The sequence below is a fragment of the Macrobrachium nipponense genome, chromosome 38 (genome assembly GCF_015104395.2).
Source record: "Macrobrachium nipponense isolate FS-2020 chromosome 38, ASM1510439v2, whole genome shotgun sequence".
Lineage (NCBI taxonomy): Eukaryota > Metazoa > Arthropoda > Malacostraca > Decapoda > Palaemonidae > Macrobrachium > Macrobrachium nipponense.
The window spans coordinates 5171428-5193927 of NC_061098.1; the positions used below are offsets into that span (position 1 = coordinate 5171428).

Here is a 22500-nt window from a genome sequence, read left to right on the forward strand (position 1 = left end):
GTGGTCGTAATGTAAAGAATTGTGATTTGTTTAATGGGTTCCTTTGGAAATTCACTTACGCTAGGTGCAGTAATCTAAATAAAGGATAAGAATAAGGTCTCTTAATAACAACTCTCTTCTTTGGGATACTTTTCCATTAAATACTGCATAGCTACAAACGCATTTTAATTTACTTGCGAATTTTTGGAACGAAACAGATCAACGTATGTAAACATACATTGGCAAACAAACGTCGCAATAAAGAATACTTACAAACTCACTGTCATCCACTAACTCGCGAATTTTTGTACGAAACATATCGTTGCTGGTGAGCATATACCTACACTACCAAACAAACGTCGCTTTAAAAATCCGATACACCTTACACCTGACATTCGTTTTACCTGCAGTCTCACATCTGCGAAAGATCAAAATAACTGTCTAGCCGGTGTTTTGCCAAAGACGAACACAGCAACGACACGCCTAGCGCTTTTTTTTTTCTTTGCGCGCGCTGGGGATTTTAAACACAAAGAGTCGTTTCATTAGCGCGCGAATCAGCGGCGAGTGACGCCGTGACAGAACACAAAACACGACTAGAAGAAAATAGAAGTCAGAGGAATACAGGAAGCTCTAATGCATTCGGTGACATGGACTAGAACATAAAAATCCTATTGAAATAATCTTGCAGAAGTTTTAAACACTTTTCTTTGATTTTTTTTAGTTTAAATGAAGATTAGACAAAGGATCAACTCAACTGTGGGAGTCGCAATTGAACGAGAAATTAGACCATGAGACATTTCTACTCATTGAACTGATTCTCAGAACGAAAAATGATGATACATCTAGCGGAAATAAAACTTTTAAATGGCAATTTCAATGATGCATCGTGCGAAAATAGAACTTTTTCGATGGCAATATCGAACTTAATGATGAAACATCGTGCGAAAATAAAAGAATTTATCGATGGCAAAATATCGAACTTAACGATGATACATCTTGCGAAAAGAGAACTTTATTTATGGCAATTTAGAACTCTAACAATGACACATCTCGCGACAATAGACATTTTTCTACGAACATTTCGAACTTAACAATGACACACCTGGCAAAAATGAAAAAAAATATTCGCTGGGACATTTCGAAACTCCACAATGAATAAATCAATCACATTAAAAATGAGACAAATAAACAGATGTTACCAACGGAAAATAAGACGTTTTCGAAACCACCTGCCATATTATAGACTTGAAGTCTTTTTTAGCTCCGAAGCTTTGATTTTGCCAGCGGATACAAGAACAGCTGTCCCAGAACAGCTGTTTCAGAACAGCTGTCTCAGTCAACAGTTGTACCTGAAGATTCCTCGACTCACGACCAACTTAACCTCACCTCTCATCAATAGAAGTGATTTAATTTCACTCAAAACAAACAAAATAAATAAATAAAAGAATAAAAAAATTAAAAAACATTGCCAATGTATTCAATTTTACTTTGAGAATCAACCTCCTATCTAATTATATAGCAATTAACCTAGCGTCACTCTCTCACATTTAATTATATATTAATTTACCAGTGGACTCCCATTTTACTTTTACCCCCAAAAACAAGTAAAATTGATTCAATCCTTACTTTGAGAATCCAACCCCTTACCTAATTATATAGGTCGTTAACCTGGCATCACTGAAACACCCCCAGAATAAAATTACAGCCATTTAGCCGGCGGTCCGCACGCACAGAAAACGCCGGAAATCCGCAAGAAAAGAAATCAAGCATGAATCAATTACGGACTTCCCCTATTCGCTTCTCTGTTCCCACCGCTCCTCACTCCTCACTCCTCACAACAGCTGTTCGAAGAACGGGAAGGGCTGCTCCGCGGGGTTCTGATCCTCGTGACCTGAACATCGTGAGGTCATCGGAGGTCAGGGGTCAGGTGCTGCAGGTCACGTTGGTTGGAGGGTTAGCGAGCCCCGTCTCTTTCTACCTCCAGATACATCAAGTGTGCGTCGCAATAAATTTCGCGGGGTGACACCCCCGTTAACTTCTCCGGCGGCTTGAGAGAGAGAGAGAGAGAGAGAGAGAGAGAGAGAGAGAGAGAGATTAGACGAGGAGTATCAATATACGTCCAATACTAAGGTTTTGTATTATCATTAAAAGCAACTTATTTGATCAAAGTTACAGATCCGTATTCTTGTGTATCTTCTATAGAGAGAGAGAGAGAGAGAGAGAGAGAGAGAGAGAGAGAGAGAGAGAGACTCAATATACGTCCAATACTAAGGTTTTGCATTATCATTAAGAGCAACTTATTTGATCAAAGTTACAGATATCTGTGTATCTTCTATACTCAGAGAGAGAGAGAGAGAGAGAGAGAGAGAGAGAGAGAGACTCAACATACGCCCAATACTATTAAGTTGCCTTGTTAATAACAATTATTACATACCAACCAAATTCTCTTTTGAGAGAGAGACAGAGAGAGAGAGAGAGAGAGAGAGAGAGAGAGAGAGAGAGAGAGAGAGAGAGATCAAGTAACCTTTACCAGAACTTCCAAACACTCGAACGCGCACACTTTATTTACCTTTAAACTACAAAAGTCAAAGAAATAAACATAACCCGTTTAAATCCACACTAGGGCACCTTAAAAAATAATGTCAAATAAACCACATATTCCTTATGTAGTTAACTTTAAACGGATTTACAAATTAATCACACCAAACAATTTACTATATTAGTGTCACACCATTTTACGATACTGTTATAACATCATAGGTATCTGTACAAGGGGAGCTTGCCTACTTGAGCCTTTCTCTCTCTCTCTCTCTCTCTCTCTCTCTCTCTCGTCCTCTCTCTCTCTCTCTCTCTCTCTGCTCAATTTCAGTGGCTCTCTCTCTCTCTCTCTCTCTGCAATTTCAGTGGCCTCAATTCAGGTGGCAAATCTGAACTCACTCCGACACCTAATATCTAATTCTCTCAAGTCGGGTCTGATATTACAGTCAGTAATGATCGTAAGTAACGTCTGAATCCAAATATGGCACAGAGTCAAAGAGGTTATCTCCCCCACGTCCAGAAGGGTGAAACCACTTTACAGACAATCTCTCTCTCTCTCTCTCATATGCATATAGTACATATCATAACGTGTACCGTTAGCGGTTGTTTGTTGTTTGTACCTTGACAACGACGACACAGAAAGAGAGACATACTACATACAGTCACACACACACACATATATATATGTATATATATATATATATATATATATATATATATATATATTATATATATATATATATATATATATATATATGTGTGTGTGTGTGTGTGTGTGTGTGTGTTTGACATCCGTCCAAGTACACTAAATAAAATACACTTCTAACCTACAAATAAAACCTAAAATTCAAGAACTCCAAACACACACATCTTCCGACAGCAAATTCCCGAGATGCATACTAGTATAGCACAAGCCCTTTTTTTTCTCTCTCTCTCTCTTTCTCTCCATGCCCCTAGGTTAGACTACCATATCTGGAGCATTCATTTGGGTGATGGAAATATAATGAGATTATTTCCAAGAAGATTCTATGGTTAGTTTTGAAGATATGGCGTCCCGCTTTTTCCAGCAAAGGTGCCCTAAAGTATATACTCGGTTAGCGTCGGGGCTATATGTCCCGACCTCTCTCTCTTCCGGTGTTTTGACGTCTCCCGAAGCCTACACGCAACACGTGCTTTTCCTCCTGAGGAGCCGTCTTTGAGGTCAGGAGATCAAAAGGAAGGAAACGGAGCACAAAGGAGCTCGCTAGGAGGTTAAATGCCGGAGCTTCCGACGACGACAAATATGCTAAGGCCACCTTGATGCGGGTTGACTCGATGCAAACTGCAATTTGCTTGCATTGTTGGTTCGTATTCGTCTCGGTTAGGACATTGCAGACGTTGCGAAGCAATGTGTAAATAAATCTAGTTGCTTGTATAACTTTTTTTTTAATGGGATGCTGTTAATTAACCATAAATTTGGGTTGTCTAATATAAAAATAACTGACACAAATTATAATGCAATGTGTTAAATCTTGTGGTCTGTATCTTTTATTTTTCTTAATGACAATCTATTTATAATCTTAAATTGATGTTGTCTAACAGAAAAAACACACAAATTATAATGCAATGTGCAAGCACTCAGTTGCCTGCGTATATCTTCACTTGGCAGTATATATTTTTGTAATGTAGACTGCAAGCAGTTATTTGCCTGCGTATATCTTTAGTTGGCAGTATATCTTCTCGCTAAGGGACTATATATAATAATAAATTTGGTTTGTCTAGGTTAGAAAATGGCAAACGTTGCAATGCAAATTGCAAGCAGGTAGTTGTCTGTCAACATTTATATCTTTAGCTGGCAGTTTATCTTTTTGTTAAGAACGGACTATTTTTATAATAATATAATATAATTGATTTGTATCCGTTAAAAAATGACAAAAGTTGCGATGCAATGTGTAAGCACTTAGGTACCTGTATATTCTTGAATGAAAGTCTACTCATAATTATAAAATTGGATTTCTCGATGTGAAAATTATTTAAGACGCAAAAGTTGCAATGCAATGTGCAAGCAGTTAGTTAACTATGTCTGTTTTTTTTGTAATGAAAGAGAGACTGAGAGTTTCCAGCCCTGTGATTGGCTTATCAACAGCCAATGCGGAGCGTCGTAAGGGACTGGCCTATAAACATCAAATGCACGGTTGATGTTAATCCACCATAGATAACAGCCCTCACTCATCTTTTACCCGTCTTACCTATCAGCTCAAAAAATAAATAAATAAATAAATAAATAAATAAATAAATAAATAAATAAATAAAATAAAACAAGTGGAGGCTGCTCACAGCCTCACGAGTGACCACCATTTCAATAACGTTAAAGCAAGTGAGATTTGGACAGGTGGCATTAATTAGCATAACCTCTACAAATACGGCAAGCCTCAAGAACATGACACACCCACCTTACACCATTACGCAAAAGGTTATATTATTAAGTGCCGAGGAAAGAAGATGGGGGAAGGAGAAAGCTAATGGGATACAGCACGGGAGAAAAATGGGTTGACCTGCTATCTTTAGGGGTCGTCATTTCTAGGACTTTTGTGAACTCCATTTCTATTCAGTTTATTATTATTCTCTATTCTCTCTCTCTCTCTCTCTCTCTCTCATATGAACCGTTGTGATTTGTCTAATATTATTTCTTTTTTCTTTTGGTGGGGCGCTTGGGGGGGGGGGGGGGGGGGGGGGGGGGGGGGGGGGGGGGTGGGGGGAGGTGAGACTTTCGAAAGATAAGGTCATTGGGCTGCACGTCCAGTCAGCCTTCTCTCTCTCTCTCTCTCTCTCTCTCTCTCTCTCTCTCTTGAAAACTCTACTCCTTATCATTAACGGATAACAGGCCATTGACTACAAAGCACCTTTAGGAAAAATGCGCCTTGACGAGATAAAAAAAAACAAAAAATAGACAATGTTCGTAACGGCAATCAAAACAGCAGGTGGTATTAGATGCAACAAATGGGGCACAACAATAAAATCAAAGAGAGAGAGAGAGAGAGAGAGAGAGAGAGAGAGAGAGAGAGTAAATAAACGTTAAACAAAGTTACGGTCAAGAGCATCGTCACGCGCGAAGGAATGTACAAGGCAATAAACAAGAATACCTTATAATACTTCAGTCATTCTCCCATGAGAGTCAGGATGGTGTGGGGTTGTGGGGATGGGATTTGTATGGGGGAGGGGAAGGGAGGAGGGGGAGGGACCAAAATTTTGGGGGAGGAAGAAACCGCGGTCATTATGTGGCTTCCCGTTTCCCTCCTCCCCCTCAAAGAAGACATCCACCTTCTGTCTCCTGTGCTGGTGAGGACAGTGCAGTGTTTCTGTACCGTGTAAAAGTTTGTCAAAATACCAAAGCAATCAGTTAATAACGATAAATAATGACGGTATGAATTAAATTTCTCAGACGAAACAATGATCAAATTATCGTTACGTACTGCGTTAGCTTTTTATTCATTTTTTAAACACAAACAACGGCCCACTATAATATTAATAATAAAAAAAACGTCCTAAATAACGAGTCTCGCTCACAGCCAGCACAATTCCATGTGGGATGACTTCACTTGAACAGCGGCAGCATTACCAGTTTCGACAATGACTACGACCTAGAGACATGTAAATCTAGACCTTCCCTCTTCTTACTCAAGAAATCCGAAGTTACTGAACACTGATGCTGCTGCTACCTTACCTCCAGTTTCTTTTGCATGATGGTCATCAACACGAAGAGGCCTCTGATGTAGAAGTTCGCGAAATCATGACAAAAAATCATGAGTGACGATATAGATTTTTTTTTGCGATGCTCATGAGCACTTCTTGGTTTTTTCCTTTTTTTTTATGTAGTTAACCGTGTCGCGTCTGCCTCAAAAAAGCACCATTCACTGTGAGGCAGACGAAATGGCAATGACGAAAAAGATGCCTAAGAGAGTCTCTTAGACACCAGATATAATATCATACCAGAGCACTGGAGACTTTTAAAAAATCATGCTTATTTCAAAGTCAACGCCCAGAAGCTTAAACATACTTCTGGGAGTGCGAGAGCAGCATTGTGTATAAAAGCCACAAACACGTCCCTTCGGTGCCACTTCCTACCACACACTGAAGCTGAACTTACAAAATACGCTACACAAGGGAGTCGAGTCTAGTCGAGAGAGAGAACACACAGCGAAGACTTGCAGCAGACCTCCGAGACTGCTGGGTATGTTTGTACGTCCCGAGACCGTCCGTGTCCGTGGTGGTGGATGTGGTGTATAGGGGGTGAGTAGGCACTCACCCATCGGTTGCCAGTTACCGATAAAACCGACCAAATTTTCCTTCTCCCTCCCCCCCTCCCGGATTTTAAAAGGCTGAAATACGAGCACGTGCTTGTTGGAAAGCACCACCACCACCAGGGTGCTTGTGGGGGGTTAAGGAAGGAAAGGTTCGACTATAGTTTCTTTTATTCTTTCTTAGCATTGTTATCAAGCTCTTGTGCTACTTCTTTTGATCTTATTGTTATTTTTATATATCAGTCAATTAATCGATCTCTTCAACTGACAAACTTTGTCACCTTTAAAATATGCATCTCATCTCCAACGTGCTTGCAGAGCTGCAAGCAGAAATCCCTGACAAAAACAAAGGCAGACAATGTTTTTCTGTTTCTCAAGGTGGTATCGTAAATGTTAAAAAAAAGTTATATAGAGAAACTTACAAGGGGGTAAGGACAACATGGATACAGTTATGAAACTAACTGGGTAATGTTTTTTAGAGCTACGAAAATATTCTTCGCTGTGAAAACTTATGAAGGGATAAATAACTGTACCTCTGTTCACAAGACATTCCACTTATCATTTCATTTTCGAAAGAACTTCTACCAAATCCTTCTGTTTCATATCCTAAAATATACAAAATAAATAAATACAATTAACTAAATAGTAGACGGTGGGGAAAATCAGTTTATGTTTCTAAGTTCGCTAAGCGTTTCACTTTTAATTCAATTTTCAAAAGAATTTCTACGCTAACACATCCTTCTAGTTTATACCTCAAATATACAAAACAAATACAATTGACTAAATCATATATAACTTGCTGTAATAATCATTACAGGGCAAGCAAGCACGCTAGCAAATCCTCTTACTTCACATCCTCAAATACATAAAATGAATACAATAGACCAAATCATATATAACTTGCTGTAATAATCATTACAGGGCAAGTCATGCACCTAATGATTTCCATCCCACTGTGTGAACATTTTGCCAAGAAGACCGAAGCAATTTCATCAGGAATTCAGTAAAGAAATGTAATTGGTTCGTTAATTGTTATTGTAATACACAGGGATGCACGGTTCGATGACTCATTCCCAGAGAAAGCAATCCATGCGTATCTTGGGAGGAGGACGGGAAATAATCAAAATAAATACTGATTTCTTACTATTATTACCACCATTATTAATCGCAACTCTGGAAGTATTTTAGTGAAGCATGAATTTAATCGTTAATATCATTTCACGTCACACTTGAACGAACAGTCTCCAATTATGCTATTGCACGTTTTTAATTTTATGCAAATACGAAACGTAAAAAAAACCAACGCTAAGTTTATTCTTTTATACAAATATTACTCGCACAAAAAATACGTGATTTGTCTTATACGAACGCGGCTGATATATGCTAATAGTCGGTCAAGCAGGACCTATGTTAATTTTTTTTTAAATTAAGTTTTAGAAAGAAAAAATAAGTCGACGTCAACAGCATATCTGGTGTTCTAGAAAAACATCTTCATTATTCGAGTGTTTTTATAGAAATATATCATGTATTTTCTAAAAATACATAATGTTTTCCTAGAAATATATCGTTTTTCATATATATCACGTTTTTCTAGAAAGATAGCATGTTTTTTTTTAAATATATTTTTTTCTAGAAATATATGTTTTTCTAGAAATATATCATGTTTTCCTAGAAATATATCATGTTTTCCTAGAAATATGTCATGTTTTCCTAGAAATATGTCATGTTTTCCAAGAAATATACCAAGTTTTTCTAGAAAAATATCATGTTTTCCTAGAAATATATCACGCCCCTTTCAGCGTTTAAAATGAGCATTGAAAAGTTATTCTATTAGATATCTTTAAAGGTCTTTGGCTTGGGGAGTTGCACCTTTATGGGTTGGAGAGGGAAATGCGGCAGGTGCCCTTACTCAAAAATATTTACTTAGGACGGTAAGATAACACCTAGAGGCACCCCCTGTGATGCAACATCAAAATGTATGCTATACACATATACATGAACCCTCTGTGTTATTCTACAACTGAACCATCTGTATTATTTCAAATTTAAGTATCGATAACTCAAATAAGACGGCACATCAACTGGTCTAAGAGATTAGTTTGACATATATGAAGGCATTTCATGATTATATGGTTATATATGTGGTATAAATTCAAATCGCAGGATGCAGCGGCAGATGGGAAACTGGAAATGAAGAGAGAGAGTAAAACCAAAAGAATGAAAAAAATATGTAAATAAAAATAAGTAAATAAATGAAAAGACAAACAAACTCAAAAGGAACCTTTGCCAATCCTCCTCACCTTGCGTCAGCCTGGTCGGAGCGGTGATCTTCAGCCCATCTATGGCGACCATGGACGCGATGGGCGTCAGAGTCACTACGCCCCCGGTGTTGACGAGGATGCAGTGCTCCGCCTCCACGCCCGTCCCTATCACCACGATGTCTGGCACGGTCCCCATCCCGCCCGATCCGAGGACGGTCCGCCCTTCGTTAATAGGGTGCAGAGTGATGGCCGTCGAGAGCCGCCCGCCGCCCATGGACACCAGATGCGGGCGGTCCGTCGCGACCTTGACGGCCCCGCCGGCGCCCTCGACGACAGCCAGGGCGCTGGCGGAGTTCTGCGGGCGCAATCCCGTTAAGGAAAGGTTGGCGGAGGAGGTGTTCGTGTAGATGTGCATGTGGGTGGATGCCCCTGAAGGAGAGTGCTTGCGGTCCCTCGGGGGGAGAACCGCAGGCGGGGGAGGGGGGCTGTTGTAGTACAAGGGCAGGGCGGCCCCGCCGACGGGCCTCGAGACCCCAGGTCGCGGGGAGGAGTATATGGACATGGCGGAGGCTGCTGCTGCTGCTGCAGAAGCAGTGGCTGACGAAGGGGACCGGGAAGGCTGACGACGACGAGACGAACCGTCAGCCGAGGGATGAGGAGGAGGAGGATCCGTCTCATCGGCGTCAGCGAAGGGGATGTCGTGGGCTAATACGACCGTGGCAGTGAGAGGCCCTCCGCTGACTTTCCTGACGGCTGACGCCATGGGTATAGGGTATAGGGTGTCACGGAATTGCTGAACGATCACTACATTTTTTTTTCATCGATTCTCACAGTAACCACAAGAACAGGCAAGCCTTGGCCCTGGAGGGAGAAAAAGCATAATAATATCATTAATAAATTACCAGAGACCTTTTTGAAAGAAATATCTAACGTCGTTAAAAATTACAGTAAATGTACGTGACTTCATTAAATAAGCGAATACCACAGGAAAATGATAGTCAGAAATCCAAGCGCTTTCGTTAGTAATGACGAAAGCGCTTGTATTTCTGGCTATCCTTTTCCTGTGGTATTCGCTTATATATATATATATATATATATATATATATATATATATATATATATATATATCTCTATATATCTATCTATATATATATATATATATATCTATCTATCTTCTATATATATATAATATATATATTATATATATATATATATATATATTATATATTTAATTAACTTCCATTAAAATAAATTCCTTTGCGTTAAATGAATATCGAAGTCTTTGCATTTCTCACTTGCAGAATAAATCGTTGTCACTCGAAAGGATTCTTAAGTTGGAGACTGAAATATGGAAAGTTAAGGAAGAGAGAGAGAGAGGATGAGGAGGAGAGGGAGAGAGAGAGAGAGGAGAGATTGAGTGGAGGAGAGAGATGGTATCTTATGGCTTAGATCAAAGCAAGAGTAATTTCTAAATGATGAAAATAGTGTTTGATTGTCCCATTATTGAGAGGACAATAACAATGCCAATAAAGGCAATTAAAAAAACTCTACGGAAAAAAACAACACCACAGTTTTAAAAAGTTTGTGGTAGGACATGTCAACGAAAGGAACAATAAAATCTACGGAAGGAGCTCACCAAAGTTAAGCAAGGTCTCTTTGTTGTATTTTTATAATGTCAACAAAGACAATACCAAAGTCTACGGATGCAACTGGCCCAGTTTAAAAATACTACGACACTGGAAATCCCTTTAGTTATTTTTCACTTCATGGTAGATGCTTGTTCTGGGGATCAAAACATTTACATGCCGATATTCATTAGAAATGTATAAAGAGTCTAGCTTAAGGAAAATAAATTACAATTTCTTACAATGATATGAAGGAAATTCCTTACATTTATATACAACACTATCAAACAAAACAGGCTAAAAAATATATGGGTATATTAATATATATATCTATATATATATATAATATATGATATATATATATATAATATATATATATATATATATATATATATATATATATATATATATATATATATATATATTTATTATCCTATCATACACCACATTACCAGGGACAAAGCAAATATCCTAACGTAACCCGACATACCAAAACCAAACACCACCCCCCCTACAAAAAAGTGCACAACAAGAACAGATGGCCCATCTCAACCCAAGGACACTTATACGTGTGAGGAGTGTGGTCGGAAAAGATTAAAAAAAAAAAAAAGTATTGACAGGGCGTTTAATGCATCAAAAACAATTACGTTCTCTTTTATCTTCCTGGAAGATGATATAAATTTCTCCACACACACACACACACACACACACATATATATATGTGTGTGTGTGTGTGTCTGTGTTAGTATCTCAGGATGCTCATGTAATAAATAAGACAGCCCCGGCTTCGATTCCCAAACGAGACGAAACGACTTAGGCACGTTTATAACACTCACCGTCTCTCTTGGCCTGCGACGTCAATAACAAACGGATAGATGGTCGAAGGTTTTGGGCCGCAGACATCGTGAAATGTGCGTTTGGATGAACACCTACCTAGATGGGAAATGCTAACAAGTATATGTATGTACTGTATATATATGTATGTATGTGCGTCTGCGTATGATATGTGAAGACCATAGTAACAAAAGAACCTTCCTTACAGTATATGAATTCATTAGGTTCGGCAGATTCTCTTACTATTACTAACTACTACTACTACAATGGTGCTATTCCCTCTTATGTCATTCATTCATTCATTCCCTCTTATGTCACCACCATGACACTTTTCAATTACTACTATTACCTCAACTTTCATGACATTTAATACGCATAAAAAAACTCCCTCTTTAAGAGAGAGAGAGAGAGAGAGAGAGAGAGAGAGAGGAGAGAGAGAGAGAGAGAGAGAGAGAAACTCCTCCATACCAAGTACTCTCCCCATACACCAAACATCAGTTGAATCCGCTGCTCATCAATTAGAAACACGTTCGCAGACGCTTCCCCACGTGAATGTGAAAATACTCCCTCTAAGGAGCTCTCAGATGTAAACAATGCCTATTCTTCCATTCCCCTGGAGAAAAAAAAAATATAAAAAAAACATCGCCTCCAGTGTTGGGCAAAACAAAATGACTGCGTTGCGAATTATAAGAGTGGGATGGTATTTGTCTTATATAAATCAGAGGGACACTGGATGCAGTTGTGTGTGTATTATATATATATATATATATATATATATATATATATATATATATATATATATATATATATTATATATATACCATACTTATATCTCCAATCATCAGCTGATTCAAAGCTAAGTCCTTACCTTTAAACCAGAGTGTTTTTAATAGGCCTTTTATACTGGAGACATGTCCCTGTTTTACAGAAGAATTTATGATATATATATATATCTATATATATATATATCTATATATATATGATATAGTATATATATATATAATATTAGAACATTTTTATTGTGAGATCGATGGGGTAGGCAATCCAGTTCTTTCTAGTCTAGCCTCCGCCCAAAAATGGGATAAAAAGGGAAAAGGCAGCTATAAAACTGGCACTGACCTCGACTGAGTTGATGAAACCGCCTCTTGAACAAGAGGGATATTTGAATGTATCAAGAAGATCAATATATAAAGATTGTCACATGGTGGAAAATTCTAGTTTCCGTTTCAGTACTTTGGCTCAGTGTATGTGAAATATTACAATACGAACTGCTGCTGACTTATAAATGAATAATGAGGAAGTATTAAACACATAGTTTACAGCCATATGATAGTGTGATTGATTCCCTTAACCATTACACTGCTGCTGACTTATAAATAATATGAGGGAGTTTAAAAAACATATAGTTTTATCAGCCATATGATAGTGTGATTGATTCCCTTAACCATTACTAAATTAAGACTACTTGAACATATGCCTGGTACACATACAGTACAGAAGACTCTAAAGTGAAATAAAAGGCGAATACAGTGGCCACAACAGAATGCTATCCGTCAGCGAGTGAACGTACACTCAGGAATCTACATAAATCTCGGCAGGCAAGAAACCCACAGTTATCCAGATGGCCTGACAGAAAAGAACCTTTTAGACCCTCTTTTTCACATCTCCCTATCCATTTCACCTACCACATCAACACCCAGCCTCCGGAGTATACTCGACTTTCTAAAAAGCACATAATACCACCCACTTTACCGGCCTCGTTGCTTAACATTCCAGCCACATCTTAACCTGGTCCCAAATATGGGAGCTTTCGAAAAATTCCCCTCTCGACTATATACTTCACTGTGGAGCCAGCAGCCTCGTGACGTCACTGGACTCGAGTCTGGGTCTTGTCAAGACTTGAGACGCGTAATGATATTGCCGCCACAAGCATTTGTGCTTTAGTTAATATTAATAATTATTTCAACGAATGAGGGACGTTCGAGTGGACGTATGGTAATTGCTAATACTGCAGTTTTATCATTTTGAAACAGATTTAGCACAAAGACGAACACTGTTGTTTTAATGCTATGAGAGTAATTATGCTACGCAACGCATCCGAGTATTCTCTTTAAATAATATCACTAAGTTTTCTATTGTTATTTAACGGATATCCATATCCGCGGTCAATTTTAAGAAACCCTTCACCTTGTATAGGAAAACAAATCATAATATATGAATTTCTCTGGAAAATGGACAAAACGATACATTACCGGTTAGTGATTGCTTATTCCCTCACTGGTTCTCGCGAAAGATTTATTAGTGTTTAATGATATGTTATCCTCTGACTAGCATCCGCAGCTCTGAACCAAGCAGCACCCGTGTTCGATCCCCAAACGAGGAAGGAAGGATGTTGGAGCGTTTCACTTGCAAACTCATTGTGCCTCTGTTGACCTATACAGCGAATTGTGTACCTACTTCTTAAGACGACTGATACGAGTCGCTGCTGAGAGAGAGAGAGAGAGAGAGAGAGAGAGAGAGAGAGAGAGAGAGAGAGAGAAGAGATGATTGATTATCATTCTTCATAATTAACTAAGGGAGGTCCTCAACCAGCCAGTCGTGTTCCTCAAGATTAAACCACTTATTAGAATCTTTCTCTCTCTCTCTCTCTCTAATCCTACGTCATTTTACAAAGAGGAGAGAGAGAGAGAGAGAGAGAACTTACATGTCTTTTCATACCATGTCAGACTTAGTCGTGAAACCACGAAGAGCCCTTCACTGACAAGAGAGCTGAACATACAACTTCACGAAAGTCCAAAGAGGCTTAGACGAAAAACCCATCTCATTCTATTAGTGTGGCGAAAGCATTCGCACTTAAGTTCCACGAGAATCAAGAAAGTGAATTTATATATGTTTGCATACGATGCTACTCACTGAAGTCGCTCGTGTTACTTCTCTCACTGTTCGCTCTGGTGGTCCAACAGGGATGATTCCCTCTCTGGCGGGCCCATGTACGTTTTCAAAGTAAGGTGCTTCTGGAATTTTATAATTGTCTTTTAGCGTTTTCTCGTAAGTAAAATAGCTCCTGCAAAATAGGGGTCTTGTATTCAAAATAAGGCGCTTGTGATATTTTATATTTGTCATTTAGCGTTTCCTTGTAAGAAAATTAGTTCCTGCAAAATAGGCCCCTTGTATTCAAAATAAGGCGCTTCTGACATTTTATATTTGTCTTTTTGCGTTTTCTCGTCAGTACCATAGCTCCTGCAGAATAGGACCCCATGTAGGTTTCAAAATAAGGCGCTTCTGATATTTTATAATTGTCTTTTAGTATTTTCTCGTCAGTACCATAGCTCCTGCAGAATAGGAGAGTCTTTTAAGTTCATTTCTAAAATTTGCTTTCTTCTTGCATGATCTTAGCTCATTTACCTAATCTGCTATTATTGTGTTAGATTCTTTCAAATGAACACCATATTCTTTTGAAGACTTACAAGACAAAGGCCTCTTTGTAGGGTTCGTCTTCTGAATATAATAATAATAATAATCAATAATAATAATAATAATAAAATAATAATAATAATATAATAATAATAATAATAATAATAATAAGGAACCAGCCAGCGATGACAACAGACTAAAGAACTAGCCAGCAATGACACGTGGCAATGGCTACAGAGGGGAGAGCTCAAAAAGGAAACTGAAGGAATGATAACAGTGGCAAAGCAAGATCAGGCCCTAAGAACCAGATGTGTTCAAAGAACGATTAGACGGAAATAACATCTCTCCCATATGTAGGAAGTGCAATACGAAAAATGAAACTATAAACCACATAGCAAGCGAATGCCTGGCACTTGTACAGAACCAGTACAAAAAGAGGCATGATTCAGTGGCAAAAAGCCCTCCACCGGAGCCTGTGCACGAAAACACCAGCTCCTTGCAGTAATAAGTGGTACGAGCACCAACCTAAGGAGTGATAGAAAACGATCAGGCAAAGATCCTCTGGGACTATGGTATCAGAACAGATAGGGTGATACGTGCAAATAGACCAGACGTGACGTTGATTGACAAAGTCAAGAAAGTATCACTCACTGATGTCGTAATAACCACAGGACACCAGAGTTGAAGAGAAAGAAAGGGAAAAATGGATAAGTATCAAGACCTGAAAATAGAAATAAGAATATGGGATATGCCAGTGGAAATTGTACCTACAATCATAAGAACACAAGGCACGATCCCAAGATCCCTGAAAAGAAATCTGGAAAAACTAGAGGCTGAAGTAGCTCCAGGACTCATGCAGAAGAGTATGATCCTAGAAACGGCGCACATAGTAAGAAAAGTGATGGACTCTTAAGGAGGCAGTATGCAACCCGGAACCCCACACTATAATATCCACCCAGTCGAATTGGAGGACTGTGATAGACAAACAAACAAAAACAAAAATAATAATAATAATAACAATAACAATAAATAATAATAATAATAACTAATAATAATAATACTAATAATAATAATTGGCTAATTATTAACAAATATAGCTGAGTCATAAAAGCGAGTAATAAGAAAAATAGAAAGATATATATATCTATCTATCATATATATATATATATATGATATATATATATCTATATAGATATATATAATATATATATATATATAATTATAAGATTAATTCGCTGAATTCGGCCATTTTATTCAACAGGATTTGTTTAAGAGGGTCTTCTTCCAAAATAATAATATAATAATAATAATAATAATAATAATAATAATAATAATAATAATAATAAAATGGAGAAACAATCCCACAGTTTATAAATAAATGTACATATATTTAAATTTAAAACTTTAAGGATAGCTTTCGGGAATTTGTTCAGTTTCCCCTTATAAACTAATAATAATAATAAATAATAATAATAATAATAATAATAATAATAAAAGTGTCTCTAAACTGGTTAGCCACAGCCAGCCAATGATTAGCACAACACGATCTATAACACACGAACTCCATCACTATGGCGACCGCCATGATGAGAATCTCACCCAACGCGTTTTTTTGTCATTTGCCAACAAAGAAAACAACGGCATCTACCCAACCTCACCACCGCCTTATCTCAAATCATAATCTCTTATCCCGCCAGCCCTTCGGAACCATTTTCCCTCTCTTATCCTCCCTTAATCCCTCTATCCTCACTCTTTATGTACTACTCCCCTCCCTTTTCATTATTCCCTTTTTCATTATAATTAACCATCCCTCCCTCCCTCCTCTTTCTCACACTCGCTCCTCAAAAAGTGTTTCCGACGGGTGGTCTTTTGTCATTGTAACCGACGCTCGCCATTACAATGAATCACTTTTCCCCATTTCTTTTTAATATACTTATTTTCTTCTTCTTCTTCTCTCTGGGAAACTACGCTAGACGGTTTCTCATGCAGCGGGATAGCATGGTAGTATATGTTTCCCCTAATGGTCGTAAAGGGAGACAGGAATTAAGGGAGCAGCTTCCCTGCGAAACGACGCGTTTCCTGAACACTTCCGGCTCCGTTCCCCCCCCCCCCCCCCCCCCCACCCCAAGTACGCATTGACGCATTCCCATTCAGTTCGTCTTAAGTTGTTCATGACTACCACAGATAACACTACAAAAAACAACGACTGATAATAATGCCACTATTTTGTGCCTTTTATAGTCAGTGTTCTAACACTTCTGTTTAAATTTTCTTAATGAGAAAGGAACGAATACGTAGAACATGAATTTAATTTCTGATAAGGAAATAAAAAAAAGAACTACTCTATTAATCCAGTATTCGGTGTCTGTCGTTACCATAATCTACATAATAAGAACTTCGCCGTTGCCATTAAGGAAGTTAATTTCATTTTTGTGGACATCAGCCTTCCTTTTCTTATACTGGAAACCAAAGTTCATTATCGAGCCAACCATTTATCTAAGAATGATAACATGAAATTAATTTATTTCATAGGAATCTCGAAAAAATAGCAATTATGCTTTGCTCTCTCTCTCTCTCTCTCAGAGGATAGAAGATATGCAGATATCTGTAATTTTGATTAAATAAGTGGTTTTCAATGCCGATGCAAGACGTTAGTATTGGACGTATAATGAGTCTCTCTCTCTCTCTCTCTCCTCTCTCTCTCTCCATCTCTCTCTCTCTCCCTCTCCTCTCTCTCCTCGCTCTCTCTCTCTCTCTCTCTCTCTCTCTCTCTCTCAAACACAGACACAGAGAAGAATGAGCAAAGGCATCTTGACCCTCCCAGCTCATCTTGGCAACTGCGGCCTTGCGTCCGACAAGGTATAAAAAAAAAAAAAAAAAAAAAAAAAAAAAAAAAACAAAAAAAAAAAAAAAAAGTTTAAATCCTTATAACAAACTTGTCCTCGTCAGTAATCGTCACCCGGATTTTGTAAGGCACATACGAGCCTGGTTTCAAGGTTTCTCTCTCTCTCTCTCTCTCTCTCTCTCTCTCTCTCTCTCTCTCTCTGTCCTTAGATTGCTTACATTCACCCCAGTCACCTTTAGCTTCATGCAGTTGATCAATTCCTTTCGAATCTTTCTATGAGCAAATAATGCATAAGATATCATTTATGCGACTATGTTATGTGAGTGCACTTAACAACATCCAATTGAACATATTAGTATATTATATAAGTACACAAAAAACAATCCATATGATATATATATATATATATATATATATATATATATATATATATACCCAAGTAAATATACACATAAATAATTATTATGTGCATAAATACATACATACATATATTATATATATATATATATATATACTATAATTATATATATATATATATATATAGTATATATATATATTACACATCATACTATAATAATGGGTGTGTAATCTGTCTGTCATTCAATCACGGCAAACGGCTGGTCAGTATGGGCATAAACTTTGGCAGGGTTATAGTGGGAACCCCTAAGATGGTTTGTAATGGGGTTTCATCCAACCTAACCCCCCTCCTTTGTAGGGGGGTGGGGGTGAGAAGGGATTCCCAGAAACGGAGCTGTTTCTGGCCGTGAAACGAGGCTGGATATTCCCGTAGACTTAGTTACTTTACGAATTTTCACATATAATATCTGTACAACTTCCCCGGAGAAAGTCGCGAATATTTCAGCTCGGACACAATAGAAGATGGAAATTATCATCAAAATACGCAAGATTTTTTGAATAACTTAAATCCATCGTGACTGCTAGTGCACAAATTAACGTGTAAGAAGTTCTGCCTGATAATGTTGCTTCGGAATTTCGATCCTGCCAATGGACATTGCAACGGAACGAGGTACACTGTTATGGAGCTAAACTCCCACGTCATCGAAGCAGTGATAGCAACGGGCCCTCACACCGGCAAACGTCTGTTCATCCCCCGGATTCCTCTGATGCCTTTGGACAAACAGTTTTCCGTTCCAGTTACGGTGCAGCAGTTTCCCATCACCTGGCCTTCTCATTCACTGCAAACAAGTCGCAGGGTCAGACCTTGGATCGTGTTGGTGTGTTTCTGCCGTCACCCATGTTCACGCATGGCCAACTGTATGTGGCGATGAGCAGAGCAACTGACTCTGCCAACTTGAAATTAAGTTGTGGACAAACTTATAATATTGTGTACAAAGAGGTTCTGTAGTAATGTATAAAAATCGCCCTTATTTTAATATTGCTGAACAAATAGTACATATAAAATTTTCACTTCTGCACCAGTATTGTATAATTAACCTCATCATCAGGCTGAAAAATTGACATGCGTAATAATCACTGAAATTACAATAAACTAAATTGTCTCACTAAAACCTTAGTTAAAAGCCAACAAAACATAAAAAAAAACAGCAAGTACACACTAAAAATGAATACAAAAAACCACAGACTATTTCACGGGTTACTGTGAAAAGATTTAGATGTCTGAATGCCCCAGTGCTTTCAAACCTTTGTTTTATCGTAAGTATGTGGATGGCTCTTTCCTTCTATTCAAGGAACCAACACACGTGGCATTGTTTTTAATTCTTATTTCAATTCTCGTCACCCTGACATTTCTCTTACTTCCGAGCCAACAGGATAAAAAGTTATCATTTCTAGATGCTCAGATATACGGGAATAAAGGCAAAGCTGAAACTTCTGTTTACAGGAAAAGTACATTTACTGGCTTGAGATTAGATGACCACGGTTTTTCTCTAAAGTTGTATAAACTTAATTCAAAACGTACTACGATAAATACATAGGAGCCTACACTGAAAAAGAACCTAAAACTCCCTTTGCTAGGATATATATATAGGTATAAGTACCTTTATTTATGGATTTATCACGTTCCAAACTTTCGTAACTTTCGTGATTCAGTTATGTGTATATATATATATATATATATATATATATATATATATATATATATATATATATATATATATTATATATATAAGTATGTGTGTGTGAGTATGCAAGTGCTTAATATTACTGTAAACGAGTAAACAAATCCACGAGTACTAGGAAAACTTCGCAGTTAAATAACATACAAGCAAACAGTAAAAGTGGAAACATCGTATTACGCAACCTATTGCGTCATTTATAAACCAAAAATCAAACAAAACTTTAACAGCATCATCTATAAACCAAACAGATTCAACATTGAAAAATCAAACAAAAGACTTTAACAAAACGCAAAGCGAACACACCGTCAAAGACGAATATTCAGGAACGGCGAAGCAACAAACAATGACAATCTCTCATCGACTTTCTTAAACTACGCCTAATTAGGGCTAATTAGCATATTCATAATCCGTATCAATAGTTCAGTTCCACCTGCTACGCTTTCGTTACAGCTAATGCTAAAAGCTCCTTATTTATTTTTATTTTTTTTGTAAGGAAATTTTTCTTTATTGTCTCAGCTTAACTGACATTTCTTCATGGCTATTCTTCAAGGGCAACGTCGTCTGGCCACCCGTCCAACATCCAATTACTGACCAGAGCCAAAGCATTTCCTAAACTGGTCACCCGCCTATTTACCGACCAGAACCAACGCATTTCCTATACTGGCTTCAAAACAAAACAAATAGCCAGGTCACTATAGCTGGTTCACTTAAGGTAGTTTCTTGGATGACCCCTATACTGACGAAACGTTTGTTTGACGGCCGCTGATTGGCTGGTACCAGGAGGCAGGCAGCTCCCAGCCAATCAGCGGCCGCCAGACAAACGGCTTGTAGGCATAGGGCTCACCCAAGAATCTACCTTAAGTGAACTAACTATAGTATGCTTAAATTTTGACCATTTAACAGAATTAATCCGTCTGTTACATATCCCTACATATATAGACTCTCTAACGTCTCTTTGTTTTGCTCAGAAGCCTTTTAGTTTCCCATTTGCAATATACATCGAAGCTTAACTGCTATAAAGGAGAGTGGGCTCTACAGCCATCCAAATATTTGTTTTCACAGACATTTTTCTTCCATAACTATACCAAATCTCCTACCTTCCTTGTCTCCCCTGTCTGTGATTCATATCTCTCTCTCTCTCTCTCTCTCTCTCTCTCTCTCTCTCTCTCTCTTACATATATATATGTAACATATAATACCAACATACACACACACACATATATAAATATGAAAACTCGTTAATTTTCAATTGTCGTGGTAACTAAATGAGCATTATGTATAAATAGATCTACTTCCATGAATATACTATATACAAAGTACATACGTATACACTTACAAGTAAACAAACACAACGATGTATCTATACGCAAAATAACAAAAGTCCGAAACCATACGCCCCAACAAAAACAACTCCCTTTTAAGTTATTCTGACACATCCTTAAACAAACTGTTGGGCCAGTAGCCCTCCCACCTTCCCCATCCTAAAAACCCCCCCCCTCCCCCATCCCAACACCCCCCCTAAAAGGGAGATAAAGTTTAGAGCGTCTGCGTAAACGCGTCCCCCTCCCTCCAGTCGGACAAACGGCCCACTCACACCCCTACCCCCCTCTATCGGCTCCTCCTAAAACTAATATTTACTTCCTGGATTTTACAATCCAGAGACTTCCTCCGTACCACGCCACGCTGTCCTTGTAATCCTGAGATCATCAGATCTCTGCGAAGTGGGGAGGGGGAGGGGAGGGGAGGGGAGGGGAGAGACTTTTCTGAGGCCTTATTCTTACACAGACTAACTTTAAGTTGTAACGAAAGACTTTATTACCATTTGATAACTATTTAAAGTTACGATCGTTAAAATTGTGTAAGTGCATTATATATATATATATATATATCTATATATATATATATATATATATTATATATATGCATGCATTAAGCTACAAATGTCTTTTACATATATGAAATATATTAATTCCTAGGTAGAGCGAAATAGATATCAAAGGAGGCATTTTGTAGCTTAATGCATGTACGAGTATTAATCACGGTGATGTGATAAAAATTCACACACACACACACACACACACAACGACTCACACAGCAACACAACACAACACATATATACTATATATATATATATATATAATATATATATATATATTATTATATATATATTTAATAATATATATATATAAACATAAATTAAAAAATTAACATACAAAATACAAATACAAAACTACCCTTCTTGCCAGCCAGACACGAACGAACTTACAAGCCAAGTAGAGACAACTAAGTCTTCCGGGACAGAAACTATAACCATTATGCTCTATGCTCTCAGCTGCGTCCATTTGTTATCTCGGGATAATCGTGGAATCCGGCCGGGTAGTAGCATTGCCGGCGTGGGCAACGACGATGGCAAGAGCGATTGCCATGCAGACCCGATGGCAATAGCGACTGCCATGCACAGTAGTACGTATCGCGACCAATGAGTTGACGGTAACATAGTATGTCTTATGGAGCAGGCGAGTGTGAAATTAATAAGTGCTGTGGCAGAAACTGACATTGGTAATGAGATCAGGAAGGAATATTTATAGATGGTATTGATGCAAATTAATATATTTGAAGGCTGGA

General features: G+C 38.0%; 1 protein-coding gene across 5 annotated transcripts in view; it reads right to left on the bottom strand.

Moving 5' to 3' along the window:
* LOC135209570 (pleckstrin homology-like domain family B member 1) overlaps positions 1-22500 on the bottom strand; it is a 308555-nt gene that overhangs the window by 239641 nt on the left and 46414 nt on the right. For 4 of the 5 annotated variants that reach the window (XM_064242241.1, XM_064242240.1, XM_064242238.1 and 1 more), the window contains exon 2: positions 9098-9919. In XM_064242241.1, the coding sequence (XP_064098311.1) occupies positions 9098-9821 (724 nt within the window). In that variant the 5' untranslated portion in view covers positions 9822-9919. Of the gene's footprint in view, positions 1-6220; positions 6685-9097; positions 9920-22500 lie in introns of those variants that run through there. The other variant, XM_064242244.1, reaches the window with a different exon arrangement.